At 38.9% G+C, this 14,615-nt stretch overlaps 1 protein-coding gene across 8 annotated transcripts; it reads right to left on the bottom strand.

The window, feature by feature from the left end:
• Nucleotides 1-826: 826 nt before the first annotated feature.
• LOC107217262 (F-BAR domain only protein 2) lies at nucleotides 827-14,377 on the bottom strand. 8 transcript variants are annotated; one of them, XM_046739901.1, is made up of 12 exons: nucleotides 14,018-14,377; nucleotides 12,139-12,450; nucleotides 11,113-11,370; nucleotides 10,812-11,007; nucleotides 10,470-10,634; nucleotides 4,487-4,586; nucleotides 3,938-4,205; nucleotides 3,573-3,843; nucleotides 2,938-3,418; nucleotides 2,648-2,864; nucleotides 2,221-2,569; nucleotides 827-2,137 (listed from the first exon to the last, which is right to left on the bottom strand). In XM_046739901.1, exons 1-12 carry the CDS (start codon nucleotides 14,045-14,047, stop codon nucleotides 2,067-2,069), a joined length of 2,718 nt encoding a protein of 905 aa, XP_046595857.1. In that variant the 5' UTR covers nucleotides 14,048-14,377; the 3' UTR covers nucleotides 827-2,066. The 8 variants fall into 8 exon arrangements, with proteins under 8 accessions (XP_046595857.1, XP_046595858.1, XP_015510196.1 ...); XM_046739902.1 differs by having other exon boundaries at nucleotides 4,496-4,586; XM_015654710.2 differs by having other exon boundaries at nucleotides 4,496-4,586; nucleotides 10,515-10,634; nucleotides 14,018-14,373.
• Nucleotides 14,378-14,615: the final 238 nt, after the last annotated feature.

Here is a 14,615-nt window from a genome sequence, read left to right as displayed (position 1 = left end):
GTTGTCCAGCAACCGGGTAATTTAGGTTCAGGACCAATCCTCAATTTTTAAAAAGTCAAAAACCGTGCAGAACAAAGAGCCAACTAATTGTAAGTTTCTTTACAATGAACTTGACACATTTGAGTGTAAGAAATCTACATATCCTACTATTAATGCGGTAGATTCGTAATAGCAAATTCAATGTGTAAAAAATTAATCTTCAAATTCGACAAGTGTGCCGTGATGACATCTGCAAATATTCTTAAGGATGTGCCTTGGTCGTTTTCCACGTTGACGTATATATCTCGAAATAACGATATCTACGTATCTTGTAGGCGAAAAGGGCTTAACAGTTCCATTCTATACAAAATTCTGAATAAAAACACTGCAATGTATTTTCATTCGACGCAGAAATAAATAAATGTATACTGAAACGCATATTGTTTTATCCTTCATTACTTTTGGCGTGTATACCTTATTCGAAATCTTAATATGGATACTAAATTTTTTCGGCCAAACAAGTTTCTCTTTTTGCGTTCGTTAAATCAATTTACAAAAATTTAGGTCAATTAAAAATGGCGACATTTCGAGATTGTTGGGTTTGAGACGAAATGATTTATATTTTTCTTTTTCATTTTCTTAAAGATAATTCTATTACACTGGAGCTGTGTTTCAGGATAATTAATACGGTAACGAAAATTTTGCCGAAATAAATTTCTTCATTTTTCCTGCTGACAATTTCAGTATTTCCAGACAGTTTGCCACCATACTTACGTAATATTGGACCTTTTACGACCAACAACGTTAAAAAATTTTATGCGAAGGTGGGTGCGAGAAGACATGAAAATTAAATGATATTTCCAAAATCGAATTTGGCCGAATTTATTACGCACAGTTGGAATAATAAAAATTTTACGTTGAACCGTTTGATCGAGATCAGTACGCGTTCAATTCAGATTTCGTTTCAAAGTCGGAGGTTCTTCACTTTTACGAAATGTCTGAAGATTGCTTCGATTTTTCTCTGCGGAATATAAGTTCCTGAAATTTCCCAAAATTCTAAATTATTGGTGACCCTGCGAAATGAAACTACTAATTACAAGTTTTAATATTATTGAATTGATGTACATACATACGTATGTACGTATGTATAGCATATGTAAACACGTATTATACGTAGTCAATTATTTACAATATTGAAATCATGTAGTTGATATCGCAATTATTTCCAGATTACGTTAAATCAATACGCAACTATGCGAGGCACGAACTGATACTTGCTTTGAGTCTAACAAACTCGTGTATAAAGGGTATTATAGGGAGTCTACATAAATATTTGCTCGAGAAATGATTTACACGAACCCCGCATATCATCATTCTGGCTAAATTATTGCAGTATGATGATAATTCTAGAATCCTACCAATCCATACATAAAATTTCCATAAAGTGAGAATGATTAACTTGGAAGGATTGGTTACGAGTGATAGAGCGCAATGAATAAACAATGGCAAAGGTAGTCGAGATAATCGAATTATAACATTGTCCACGATGATGAAGATAATGATGATGATAATGACGACGACGATGATAATAACAACAACAAGAACAGTAATGATGTTAATAGTAATAATAACAATAATTAATAATATTAATGACAATTTAAAAAAATACCATAATAAACGTAGTGATGGATGATAAGGTGATCTACTTCGAGCGCGTGTGTGTTGTGTGTAGAGAGTAAAAAATATGTCAAGTCGATTCTATTCCGTTTGCAAATCATCCTAATTACAGTTTATAGACACGACTGAATTTAATGTACTTACTGGACACCAAAGAGAGTTCTACTGACAAAATATACTGGAACTGTAATATTTTAGCAGATAAACTTTTATGACAAATATAAGGTAAACTTGGATTGCAAGTGAAGCTGTATGCGCAAAACTCTTATATTTGTTTCTTTGGTATCCAGGATACATATTCAGGTTATAGCGGCCCAAGACAGTGAGGATGAGAAGGGGGCAGGCGGGGGGGTGGAAGAAGGAACTGATTCCTCTTCTCGATGATGCCGCATTTCTCGATGTACCAGGCATCAGTTTATTGTGGACGGCGGCGCCGCATAACGAGGTCTTAGATCCGAGTCACCATCGCACATATACCGCCCTGGAAATCGTTAGCCCATGTTATTTGCAAGTTTTTTTTCATCATTTTCTCTATCACTTGATAAAACATGTCAGGTGACTTACCGGAGACAAATCTCCGCTTCACTAAACTAAGCCTATACCCAACACCGACGAGTTCAAACTCAACCCCTGATAGGGTAGTGCCTTCACAATTGAATTGCGTGAATATTGTTCCCTGTGATCCTGGCCCTTGATCCAGCTCGATCCTTGCTTTAAGAGATCCGACACCACCACCTTCGCTATGCTGCGAGAGTTCGGTGAATTTCCACAATATTCGATTAGAATCAGGAAGCCACTGAGCGAGCGGCTTACTGTGCAGGCTCTTGAAACCTCCATCGATCAGTGAAGCAATGTGCACATTCAGAAGCGGGCTTGGTAATGCCATTGCACGACTGTTGTACTTGTAATCAATCTATGGATGAGATGAAGCTGATTATGAACAGATCACGGTCTCTAAAATCATCAGTAAACTGTATTCGTAGCTACATACTTTCAAATCAGTATGTGTTGTTTCGCATTTCCAATATGCAACGAGTTGAAAGGGGCACGATCCTGCACCATCCTTGTTCTTTATTTGATACTTGAGTATATCCACATTAAAATAGGAAGCTGAAGGATTTTGTTCGGCCTGCCGTCGGAGCAGGGTGGTTAAGGCACTCATATTGAAGTCGAATACCGTACTGTCAGCTGTTGCTTGCGTGGCATCCCTTTAACGAATATACAAATTGATGAGAAATATTGTTGTTCAATAAAGGATTCTTTTGTACTGTCAAGACTTACAAGCTGATCAGCTGATTGTTTGGCAGTAACCTTTCGAGTCTGTTGCTATTTTTAACACGAAAAATTAGCTTAGCAGGATTTGGATTATTAGCCAAAACGGCAACGATGCCAGCTGGAAAGGATAGCATCATATCTCCGCTGAGCTTCACCTGACATCGAGTTTCATCTGTGCCCCGAAAGTACGAGTGAACTATTTCATGGAACGCGACGGCTAAAGGTATTGTATCAGCCAGACCAATTGTTAGGGGCGAGGGTCCCCTCGATGATCCGACCGCCACGCCAGACGTTCGAAACTCCAGACTGGCCACACTGTCGGCTCGAGATAACGTTGCCGGCGAAACTCGACCACGGGACGTTGCCGTACTCACCCCGTCTCCTCGTCTCGAAGGTGGCCTTGGAATCGCTATAGAGGAGGCACTAGGTGACTGCTTCGGCGGTAGAGCCACAGTAATTTCCCCTACCTCGGAAAACAGATCACTGTCTGAAATATTGAAAGTACTCTTAGCGAAGAGTGTTGATAACATCTTGCATCGTTAATTTTTCATCTGCATGCGTGACCCACCCACTGCACAAATTCTCCCGACTTTGCCATATTCTACCTTCCTCTGTCTTCAAAAATCAAGATCTGAGTTTACCTTGGAATCGTGGGTTGGGGTGAGCTGTGGCTGGGGCATGCGTATGTAGCGAGGGTTGAGAAATTGTGGGCGGAGAGGATAGAGGTGGCGGGCTTTGAAGTGGTGCGTAAGGGTGACCGCTTGTCGGCGTTGAGGCACTGGACGGTGTACTGTTGGGATTGAAGAGGTTCAAGCCAAGAAGGTCAGAGCTGGGCTTTCCTCCGAGCTGCTGAGAGACGGACTGTGACCTCTTCATGTGGTGATCCGTATCGGCGTTGGACCCTCTACGACCCTGGTTGAGTGTCACATTTTCATTGGAGTTGCGAGGGTAAACAGTACAAGTGTATGATATCAATAAGGTGAAAGAGAAGGGTACTCTAACTTACCATAATTGTGCCTACAGGAGACAAAGAGAGGTTTTCCACTGTTGCTCGAAGCTCGTCGACACTAGCACTCATCGGAGCACTACCGTTGCTCAATGGTTTGATTTCAACGCGAATTTTACGCTCCCTTTCATCCTCGGAGTCACTGTCCGAGCTTGAGTAAAATCCTCTTTCGTTTTCCCAAGGATCAACCTTCGGCTTTATACAGAATCCGTCTTCGTCGACCTCAGGTGTCGGTGTTCCAGACTTACGACCGTCGTCTTTCTCCTCCCTTAAATAGTCATGTAACGTGAAAATTTGCCTCCTTGACCTTTCAGTAGATAAATTCTTCGGCAGCCCCAGTGCAATCATTTTATACTCTCAACTGTTTGCATGATAAGAAATGTGGCAAACTGTACAAGTCGTTTCCTCAGATTGTGACAGTAAAAAGCCTACACAAATCCAAGGTATGGTATGGTTTGCAAAAGACCAGATGTCATCAGTCCAAATAACTTTAATTACATTCGGGACAACATTGCGTGCACTAGGTCTGCCGAGCATGCATATACTGACGGGTCGGACTTCTCTTCTTTGTTGCTGCTAGTCTCCACTGTGTCCTTTTTCTTCTTCGCCTTTTTCTCTTTTCGTTTTTCTCTCCTACTTCGCAGGAACCCTGTAGATGGTCAAGGTTGGTCACTGTGACTGTGGTAAAATTTGATACAGATAGAAAAGGTGGACGTTTGTGAATACGATCAAATAGGGAATGAGAGTAACCAATAAGATAAGCAATCAATATGTATCTGTTGAATTTCTTAACAATTTACACATATCTGTCCCAATCGTGATCACTAACGCCTCCTCTTCAGATTTCCCACTGTGCCGAGTATATCAAGTTTGTCTGAAATGATTGACAATTCTTCATTTGCTCGCCACAACTGCAGTGTGGTTTATGTATAAGATAGACCATGTACACGTTTATTGCCATTAGGCATATGCGGATAACCGAATCAAGTATCGGACCTGGGTGAACGTCGACTCAATCAGTCAGTAATACTGAAAAGGTAAATGTACCGGATTCAACTGTGGTTCATGTGGCTAGTGTACGTTAGCCAAGCTCGTGTGAGGTTGGCCATCTGGCAGATACCGATGTTACCACCGTGTGGCACCTTCCTCTTAACAAGACGTGCCACCATGTGGTGCTGGGGACCAGTGTTGTTGGACTGTGCCGAGTTGCACAGTGACAAATTCAGATATATCATACGGTTCATATCCGTTTAACACTGCGAAATTCACTCAGTCCAGAAACCAAACACAAGTATCACGAGATTCTGCGGCAGTATCAAGCGAATACAGCCGGTCAAAATGGTGGTTCACCTCCAGAGGTGGATGGATACCTAATGATTCGAGGCCACCAGTGTCGTCCTATGCCATCTATTCAAATGGCATAGCAGGTGACATGGGAGGCTTTCAATCGGCCAGAATCCACTTCGGGAGGTATACTTCAGATGCGCTTGCATATATGTATTAAAGTAAAGTCGAATTCCTGGGGATTGGGAAAAATTTGAATACCCGCATATGCCTAACTGCTTTACTTTAATTAGACTACAATGGTAGCTAAGGGCTAAGGTAAAGAGAGATTTACTTTCCAAGTGTAAAAATTGTAGTACAAAGTAAAATCAGAGCGAGTGCCCATAGTAGAGTAGGTAATAAATGTATAATTAATGCTGTACATAGCGGCATGTGCATTACGACAGCTACACTAGGTCTGCGTGTCCACAATGGCATGCAAATAGATTTTGTGTTCAGTAGGTGTACGTGCATTTTCATGACTCCTACAAGCGACTTGCTGAATTTGACAAGACCCCCCACAGAATGGCGCAAAACCGCTTCATGTCGGGTCAGACTTGTTACCCTGCCACTAGCATAAAATGAAGTCTGAATATTGATACTTGAGATGAAATGACTTGACTAAAAAATTCATACAATACAGAAACACAAGATAAAAAAATAATAGTAGCATAAAGTTAGCTCTCAGTAAGACAATAAACGCATGTACACACAAACAAGAGACAACTACTTGTTGAACCCAAAACGTGAAACAAATACATCCAAACAATTTGTTTGCTTCAATTTCACAAGGCGAGCAAGGACCTTTGTAGTAGTTAGTTCATATGGTTCAATTACTAAAGTAAAATGTCAGAACTGATGTAAACAAGCCGAGGATGGTATGGTTTTTCTTTGACCTCACACGCAAGTAAAGTTTTTCTTCCACCTCACACAAATTTTTAGGATAGTGTAATGTATATGTTGTACTGTCTAAGGAACCACCGCCACCACTGAATCGAATACCCAGCAAGTTCAACGACTATAAAAATTGTTTTTCTAACAACTTCTAGTGTTGATAAAATTAAAACAAAAAAAAAAAAATTGAGCCTAGGTAATTGTACAGTATTTTACGATGAGCAATTTAAGGCAATAACGACGCGTGAACCGACGTGAGAACATAATACTAGTGATAGAAATGATAAGTTGGAAAGTATATATTTGAATTGTCAACATGGATGCGATACGCGTGTCTGAACTACAACTTCACGTCACTTGGAAAATAAATAGTTGAAATCACAATGGGGGCCATGCATTGATTATTTTATGAGGAACGGCTCACCTGAAGCCACGGCAACGTTGCCCCACCCCGTCTCCTTGACGCTATCCAAGTCCAATTCCCAATTCTATGCAACGTTTACTGTCTTAATTGCTACAGCACAGATAAATTCTAAACACTTCTTGTGTATTAATATATACGGACCTATACCCATCAATTTCCGTGGAATGCAAACTTTTGTTCTTGTGTTATTGGTATATCGCATTGCAACCGAAATACTTTGACAAAGTAATGTCGTCTTTGTACAGCAACACCCAAACGATTGTTAGAAAAACAATTGGCACGTGTTGTCTGAAGGAAAGTACGAAGAAGTTAGTAGCACAAATCTATAGTTATCGAATGGATCAAGTTTCCTATCACGTTTTTCTTCTCAAATTACGCTACCTTCTGATGGTTAATTATGTATTTTTCCGTGTCAAGATTATGAGGATTTGTTACGTACAACTATAATTGATAAGTATTGCCCTTTACTTGGACAATTTTGTACATGCCGCTTCTTATTTCCTACAGGTAATATGTACAGAATAGCAAAAATGAATGTATAAATATCACCACAACCAGGAGAAAATTTGAAAGCAATCGTGGTTTGGCTTGTACTGATCTAGGTATGAGCTTCCTCATCTAAAAGTTTGAAAGCAGTGCATATAGCTACAAACTGAGAAATTATTTAACACGCGAGTAATTCCATATAAATTCGCAAAACATCTTTTAAATCGTTCAACTTTTCAATTCTGTGACAACTTGGGTGCAAGTTTCACAAGAGACAATATGTCAGGATATCTTAAGAACCCGGCAACGCAGACGATATTGTTTTTCAGACTCTAAAAACCTTGACGGGAAAGGAATCGAGAATAACCCTTTTTAAAACCCGAATGTCAAATATACCGATGGGATGAAAACTTCAATACCATCAAACTAAATGCTTGTTCAGGGTTATCCCGTGAACAGGTTCGGGGATGTACAATCTGAATCTCACAACAAGCTATAATTCTTATTTTTTTCCCCCTCAAATCTCTGTCTTGTACCGCTTCGAATGTATCGACATTAAATTTTTTTGTAAAGGCATGTAATACAATTTATTAAGTGTGATTTGATCTGGAATTACTCCAAGAGTGGTGCACGGCATGCACACCACTTTCATGTTTAAACGCAGGCAAGTTTGTTAAGAGACAACAATAATAGATTACTGTGAAAATGAAGGAATTAATTGTGCGTGTCGATAGTAAGAGGAACTTGGAGTGCATCAGATTTGAAGTACAGGGTGTCGAGCGACTGACCAAATTCCCTGTGAATAACAAGTTTCTGAGATCTGAGTTAAAATTTTTCCTTCATTTAAAATATTGTTTTGGCTGCTCGAATGACTGGATTGTGTCATGAACATAAGTAAACAGAGTCCTAACTGCGTTGAATGAATGTGCTATATTTCCCTGAGCCATCAGTTCGTAAAGAAAATCTGTAATCGCTGGTAAATGAATATTCGGCGTACCGAATGAAATATTGTGGATAAAATGTATTAAGGTCTTATTGAACGTATATTTCCAAGCAAAAGTGAGTCTCGGTGAGAATATTGAACACATTGTTAGCGATATAAATCTGAAAAAAATCAATCATAACACAGCCGATAAGATAATTCGTTTTGAGTAACAACAATGCCAAAAATTTGTTAATAAATTGTTTAAACAAAAATTTGTTCAATAAATCTTTAGTGAAATTTGTTTTATTTCATATAGAATGAATTCATGGATTTTTCTGAATATCTATAAAATTTTTTGAAATTTCTGGTGATTTTGAAAAAGCTGGTTTCGAGAATTTTTTCAACTTTGAAAAATGATTCAAAAGTCCTGAACTTTTGGATAGGTTTTCGTAAATGGTTATACATTAAACTCAAGAAGTTTTAGAGGCATGGAATGAATAGTTTTATAAATAGTGTTAAAAAATTTTGGAAAAGGCAATTATTCAAAATCGCCCAGAATTCCAGAAAAGTTCATAGGTATTCAGAAATATCAATGAATTCATTCGATATGAAATAAAACAAATTTTCGTTTAAACAATTTATCAACGAATTTTTGGCATTATTATTACTCAAAACGAATTAACTTATTGATTCGCTTATGACTAGTTTTTTCAGCTTTTTATCTCATGCAGTGTTTAACATTCTCACAAAGACCCACTTTTGGTGGGGAATATCAGTCCAATAATACCTCAACGTTGTGAGAGCAAACGATTGTATCAAATGGATGAAAACTTTGGATATGTCAAAAGTTACACAAAATCCTCTGAAATTTACACAGAATCCATATTTCATATGTCCAAGTTGTTTCCAATAGCGATATGTTCCGTAAATATTCACTCTCAATCAAGATAAAAGACAACGTTTAGTACGAAAACAGAGATATCACTCGATGTGGAATCACCCATTCATTTTGGCAGCATTGGAATTTCTGCAATTACCGGATTCTTATGTTCATCGAAAAATATCACAATTTCGACCCAACTTCGAAAACGATTGCTCAGTATATAATCTCGTGTACGACTGGCTTCGTCGTGTAGTGACAACATAAATTGTGTGAGATATGTAACAAAAAGCGGCATATTTTTTTACAATTTTTTCTCTTGGCTTGTTATAAGGTAAGTAAACTATTCTCGATAAAAAGTAGCACTGGCGAATGATTAGCAAGTGTACTACGATAGGCCGAGAACCACTCCAACTTCCTCTCAAGGATGGTTTTATTCTATCCTCCAGATAAACAGCTTAACCAGCAATCGAAGTACAATCAAGCATTGACCTGAAATCATTTTGCTCATACAACAGACGCGAATAGAGGAATATCAGAATTGAGCGGATTACGAAATAAATTTATAGTTGGAAATAAATTTGACAAAATTGAATTTCCACTTTCGAATTTCGTTAATTAGAGACCAAAGAATGAAGAAGGTAAGAGCAAAGTCTGGTGACAGTGTGCACACCAGAAATGAGAGTTAGGTAACAACACAATGTTAAGCAGTTACATTTGGATCCTCTTAGAGGGTTCCTGGAGATGCTGGAAGGTGATACTGTGGAAGATGGATTGTTCCGCTGAAAATTGGCCAGGGCTGTACCGACAGACCCTGCATTCTTCTGTCGTTCTGAAACAATACTCGTCGCTTTCAGCGCTACTTCATTGAGCTTAAGGCGTAAGCCTCAAACTTCAGACGTTTCCTGTATATAGTACAGCAATTGTACTCTTATTGAAAATAGATCTGTTGCTGGATTGCAATTAACGAATTAAAATTTTGTTAGCGCCAGTTTCAGTCACCGGTTAAAGAATGTTGGAGAAGCGTCACGATGTAACGGCAATCGCGATCGCATATAAGCTTAACGTGCAGAGCACGCGATTGCAAAAAAATTTTACATCTAGCAATAGTCAACGCATTCGTGATTATGTGCTTCATTATTCAACTAAATTCCTAGCGTGATGAGTATTGTAATTAAGTATTGAAGTGAGCTATCATACCTATTTACTCTGTACTCACGCTACTGAGGTAGGATCAAACCTGCTTCAAAAATAATTCATACATTCACTGTTTGCACAGTCGCTTTTCACGAAGTGAGAAGCATATATTTATCCCTACTTTGCTGTTCGATATTGAGGCAGGCTTGACATGAAAAAAAAAGATATGTTGATATAAAACATAAAAGTGTAATACCGGCTTGGATCCATGTAAAGAACCTACCCTGGGAGTTGGACATGAAAAGATTAAGGAGTGAAGTGGTGCGACGCGACGCCTTGGTCGGTGGCTGTAGTTCTTGTTCTTGTTCCTGGTGCAGTTGCCGTTCTATTTCGTGTTCCATATTTTTCGTATTTTCCTTATTTTTTTCAGGACTTACGCGATCCTTTCCTCCCACCAAATTACCTTGCCCCTTAACTCCCCAACTTTTTGTTGAATTTAGTTTTTTACCAGCAACCCCTGTTTCACCATTAGCGGCCTTGGAGACATCCGTACTACATTCCTGTTGGGCTGGTTGTGTTGTAGTCGTCGCACTCAAGCTCAGCATTACCTCTTCGTACTCGATGACACCTATATGGATGGTACACAAATGGTAATCTAAATTAGTGTTGCGTCGATATATGTGAATAAAGCTCAATTTAAATCAATAGTCCAAAATGAACGTAGTTGCGTCAAATAAAGATACTCTACATTTTCTAAATGTTATAGTTTCTACCATATTTTTCAAGAGAAATGGCAATTTCTCACCTGGCTTCTCAAACCCTGTATATTTGCTTTGAACAAATTGTTCCAACAGTTTGTCCACGGTCATATCCAGACACTGTCTTTTGAAGTCTATATGAACTTGACCAACTTGCTCATGATTACTCTGCAGAACATCGGCGTAAGTGTTTAAAAATTCCTTCATATGCTTTAAATGAGTTTCCTCGATGTCTTGAAATCGCTAAAAATGAAACTTAATTTGTCAGTGACACAAATTAGGGACGGAGATTTCAGTTATTTGTTATTAGGCATCAATTGTTGTAGAAATATGTAACAGTGTGTATACCTTGCAGGCCTGAGTCATTTTGGACTCAAAATCATTGCGGATTGCATTATACTTTTCCACTAGTGCCTTGTAATCGTCTTGAGATTTCTTGAATTTTGCATCAGCTTTTTCCAGTTCTCGTTGACTGGCATTGTCTTTTCTCAATTTCTCCAACTCTAAACCTTTTTGGACACACATGTCCTTTGCCTTTTGTAACGTAACTGTTGTATTTTGGATACTTTGTACGACATCTAGAGTGCTAGATTCCTCTTCCTTCACCTAAACATTAAATTTTAGTATCGATCAATATAATTCAGTTAAGTAAAAGACAATTTGGATGTATAATTTTGAAAGTATCAGAACTGTATTCATTTGCAGGAGAACCTTGGCCTGAAAATTTGATAAATCGACCAACGGCAGTCTGGGGGCTGAACAGTGGGCGGCAATTGATAAGCTTCCACTGCAGAGATAAAAAAAATGTGAACTGAACGGAGCAGAGACAAAAGGAAGGGCATCTGCTATGTTGCCAGATATTTTTTACTCGGGAAGTGACTCAATTGTTGAGAAAAAGCAGAAATCATGTCATGCTCCTAGTATAGCTGCGCACCATTCCAAAATACTTTCCTTTATGGCGCAATGGAATATTGCACGATGGATCAAAACAGCGATAATAAAATTATACAGCAAGGCCAATCGTTGATAATCTTGTGCACCGGGAGTAACACATTAGAGCGTCAAGTGATGTCATTCATTGAAAGATGATGTTTCAGTCATTGAATTATATGTTGTAGATCGACACATTATGAGAACTTGTCTGTATAAAAGATGTACATAAGTTTTCCTTGCTGTGTATCTTTGTGGAATTATGGGTGACCATAAGCTATAAACATTACAATGTAAGTTGTGACATAGAGCGGTTAAATGAATCTACTGATATGAATTCAATAGTGTATCCATTACTTTCAAAACTAAAAAAAAATATTGGTCTCGACAAATAATCAATACATCAGTTTAGCTCTGAATTTGCGATATTAATGCAAGTCTCACCACTTTGTGCTTTTTATGAAGCTCATCTGCATATTTGGAAACATCTTTGATCAGCTCCCCAACTTTCTGTGCCATCTGTAAATGGAGGCCAGCTAATTTTTCAGCAGCGCCTCGCAGTGCCGCCCAGACAGGGGCGAAAGTTCCATGACTGCCGCCACTGCCACTTGCCTGCTTGGCAACTTTGCTCAGAAGCTTGTAATTACTTTCTTCAATTGCTGATCTCTCGCGCAGAAAGTCTGCCAGTTCTTTACTTGCGATCGCCCCATGCTTCATATTATGGTACAGTACATCAAACCCATTATTCTTTTCACCCTATGGATTTGGAGAAATTTCATTATTCTAACAACACATGATCTCTCGAATGTGCTTTTTAAGGACTAACAAGAATATACATCCCTTTGTCATATATACAATGTCATAAACAAAGAGGTAACAGTTATATCTTTGATAGAAAATTGCTGTCTACATGAAAGTCATATTTTCGAATGAGTTATTTTATCCTGGTTGCAGCGACAATAGGAACTATTTGATGAACGTTCATTATGTACGTCAATTGTGAGACATTCCTGGGTAATAGGTACGTGGTGCAGTTAGTCACCATAAACTCTGAACAATAAAGAATATAGAACCTGCAATTAATTTGGATCACCTAGCTTATTGACCCTCGTCTATCAGTCGATATACTACTATTATTATACACTTTTATTTTATTGCATTTCTTATACAATATATACTAGTATTGTTATATACTATATTATTATCTTATACAATTAAAAACCCCTAGGGAACATTTTGTGTGAGGCTTCCATATTGTAGCTAAAATCAAAACATTACCTGCACTAATTTTCATCATAATAAATGACGTAGAAAGGATGAATATTAGGAAACATCTTGGGTTTGTAATATTTTTGCAAAAAAATTCTTGTGCCCAACCTTACCTGACATCGATTGTTTAATTGCCAATGAAAGACACAGCCTAGAGAAGCAAAAGTAGAAGACAAAATTCTGAGACCTTTATAGTTTGATATAAGCTAAATGGGTAATTATGGAAATAACGTTGGTAAAGGGCTGAGTGTATAGGAATTCTTTCGTCTCATTGTACGCACGCTCATATATATCAGGATATTGCGTACATATGAAAGCTGAAACATGAACTGTATTACTCCTAGGCTCGATTTGTCAATTCGGAATGACGTTAAGTAGCCTGGAGCAGTGACTCTCAGGCAAAAGTATGGAACCATCGTCGCGTTTATTGTGAATGGCATTTTATTTCAGTCAAGAGTCACTGCCTGAGACTACTCCCAACCACTTCGAATTAACAAATCGAATGAAACTCAAGTTGTAGGAGGAGGAAAGAGCAAGAGGAAGAGCAAGAGTAAGAAGAGCGAGCGGGAAAGATAGATAGAGGATTGGGCATTCGAGCCGCGCGTAGTATATCGCGTAACTCGACAGTCCCAACACAATTCGTAAGCCTGGCGTAAATCGCTAATGATCACTATCATAGGGACATGTTGACTACGTTTTCATCTATCTGTATGCTTCCGGTATTTACAACGTTCGTAACGTTAAGGAATTCATACGACGATGTTGTGATTCGGTCATTCTTGCAGGGCCCAAATAAACGTATGATGGTAGGTATAGTTAATAACGTATACACAGACGGGAAGAGCAGAGCGATAGGCGAAGAAATTCAAGACTGACGATAGGAAAGTGATTGACAGAAGGCTGAGATCGTCGAAAGTACTGTCAAGTGGACAAGAAAACGGAAACAAAGAACAATGCATCTTCGCAGTGACGCGGTGGGCATCGACACATAACCTGATGGGCGGAGCGGAGGGCGAAAATTCTCGTTTACGTTTGCAAAAGCACAACCACTTACCCAGAAATAATCAGCAAAGTCCACGGTCATGGTGAGTGGATGTCAGGCCGTCATGTTATGCACTCTGAACCTCACCGTCGCCCACTTTCGCACCACGCTATGCTGCACTTCTTGCCACGCCTCTCGCCATCAACTGATGAACACTAAATGTAATTCAATTTGTGTTGCGCTCAGGATATGAATACAGTTAACCAGCCCCTGACCACCGACGATCCGCAGAACCGATAGAACCTCACGTCACGACAGTCGACGATACACAACTACCAGACTCTGTCTCACAACGCTGACAACGTTAAACATTCTCTTTTTTCCAGTTTCTTTTTGGTTACAGAACTACAGCATTGGCAAAACTGACATACATTGCACGGTTAAACACAACTTTTCTGAGAGTCGTCCGTGAGACACCGTGTAGTAGTTGGAACACCCGATGCCGTAAACTGTGTCGCTCTGTGTCGCAGTTGGAAAACCCCTATTGTCAAGTTGCGTCAGTTGATGAGAGTGTCACCCGTATTCATAGTCCTTCCTTGAGGAACAAGGATTCCTTGTTCCTCATTTCACGTTTCATAGACCTTCCTCGACAGAATAAGGAGCCTTATTG

This window comes from Neodiprion lecontei, chromosome 5, assembly GCF_021901455.1.
Source record: "Neodiprion lecontei isolate iyNeoLeco1 chromosome 5, iyNeoLeco1.1, whole genome shotgun sequence".
NCBI classification, from domain to species: Eukaryota; Metazoa; Arthropoda; class Insecta; order Hymenoptera; family Diprionidae; genus Neodiprion; species Neodiprion lecontei.
This window is presented reverse-complemented; position numbering and strand designations above follow the sequence as displayed.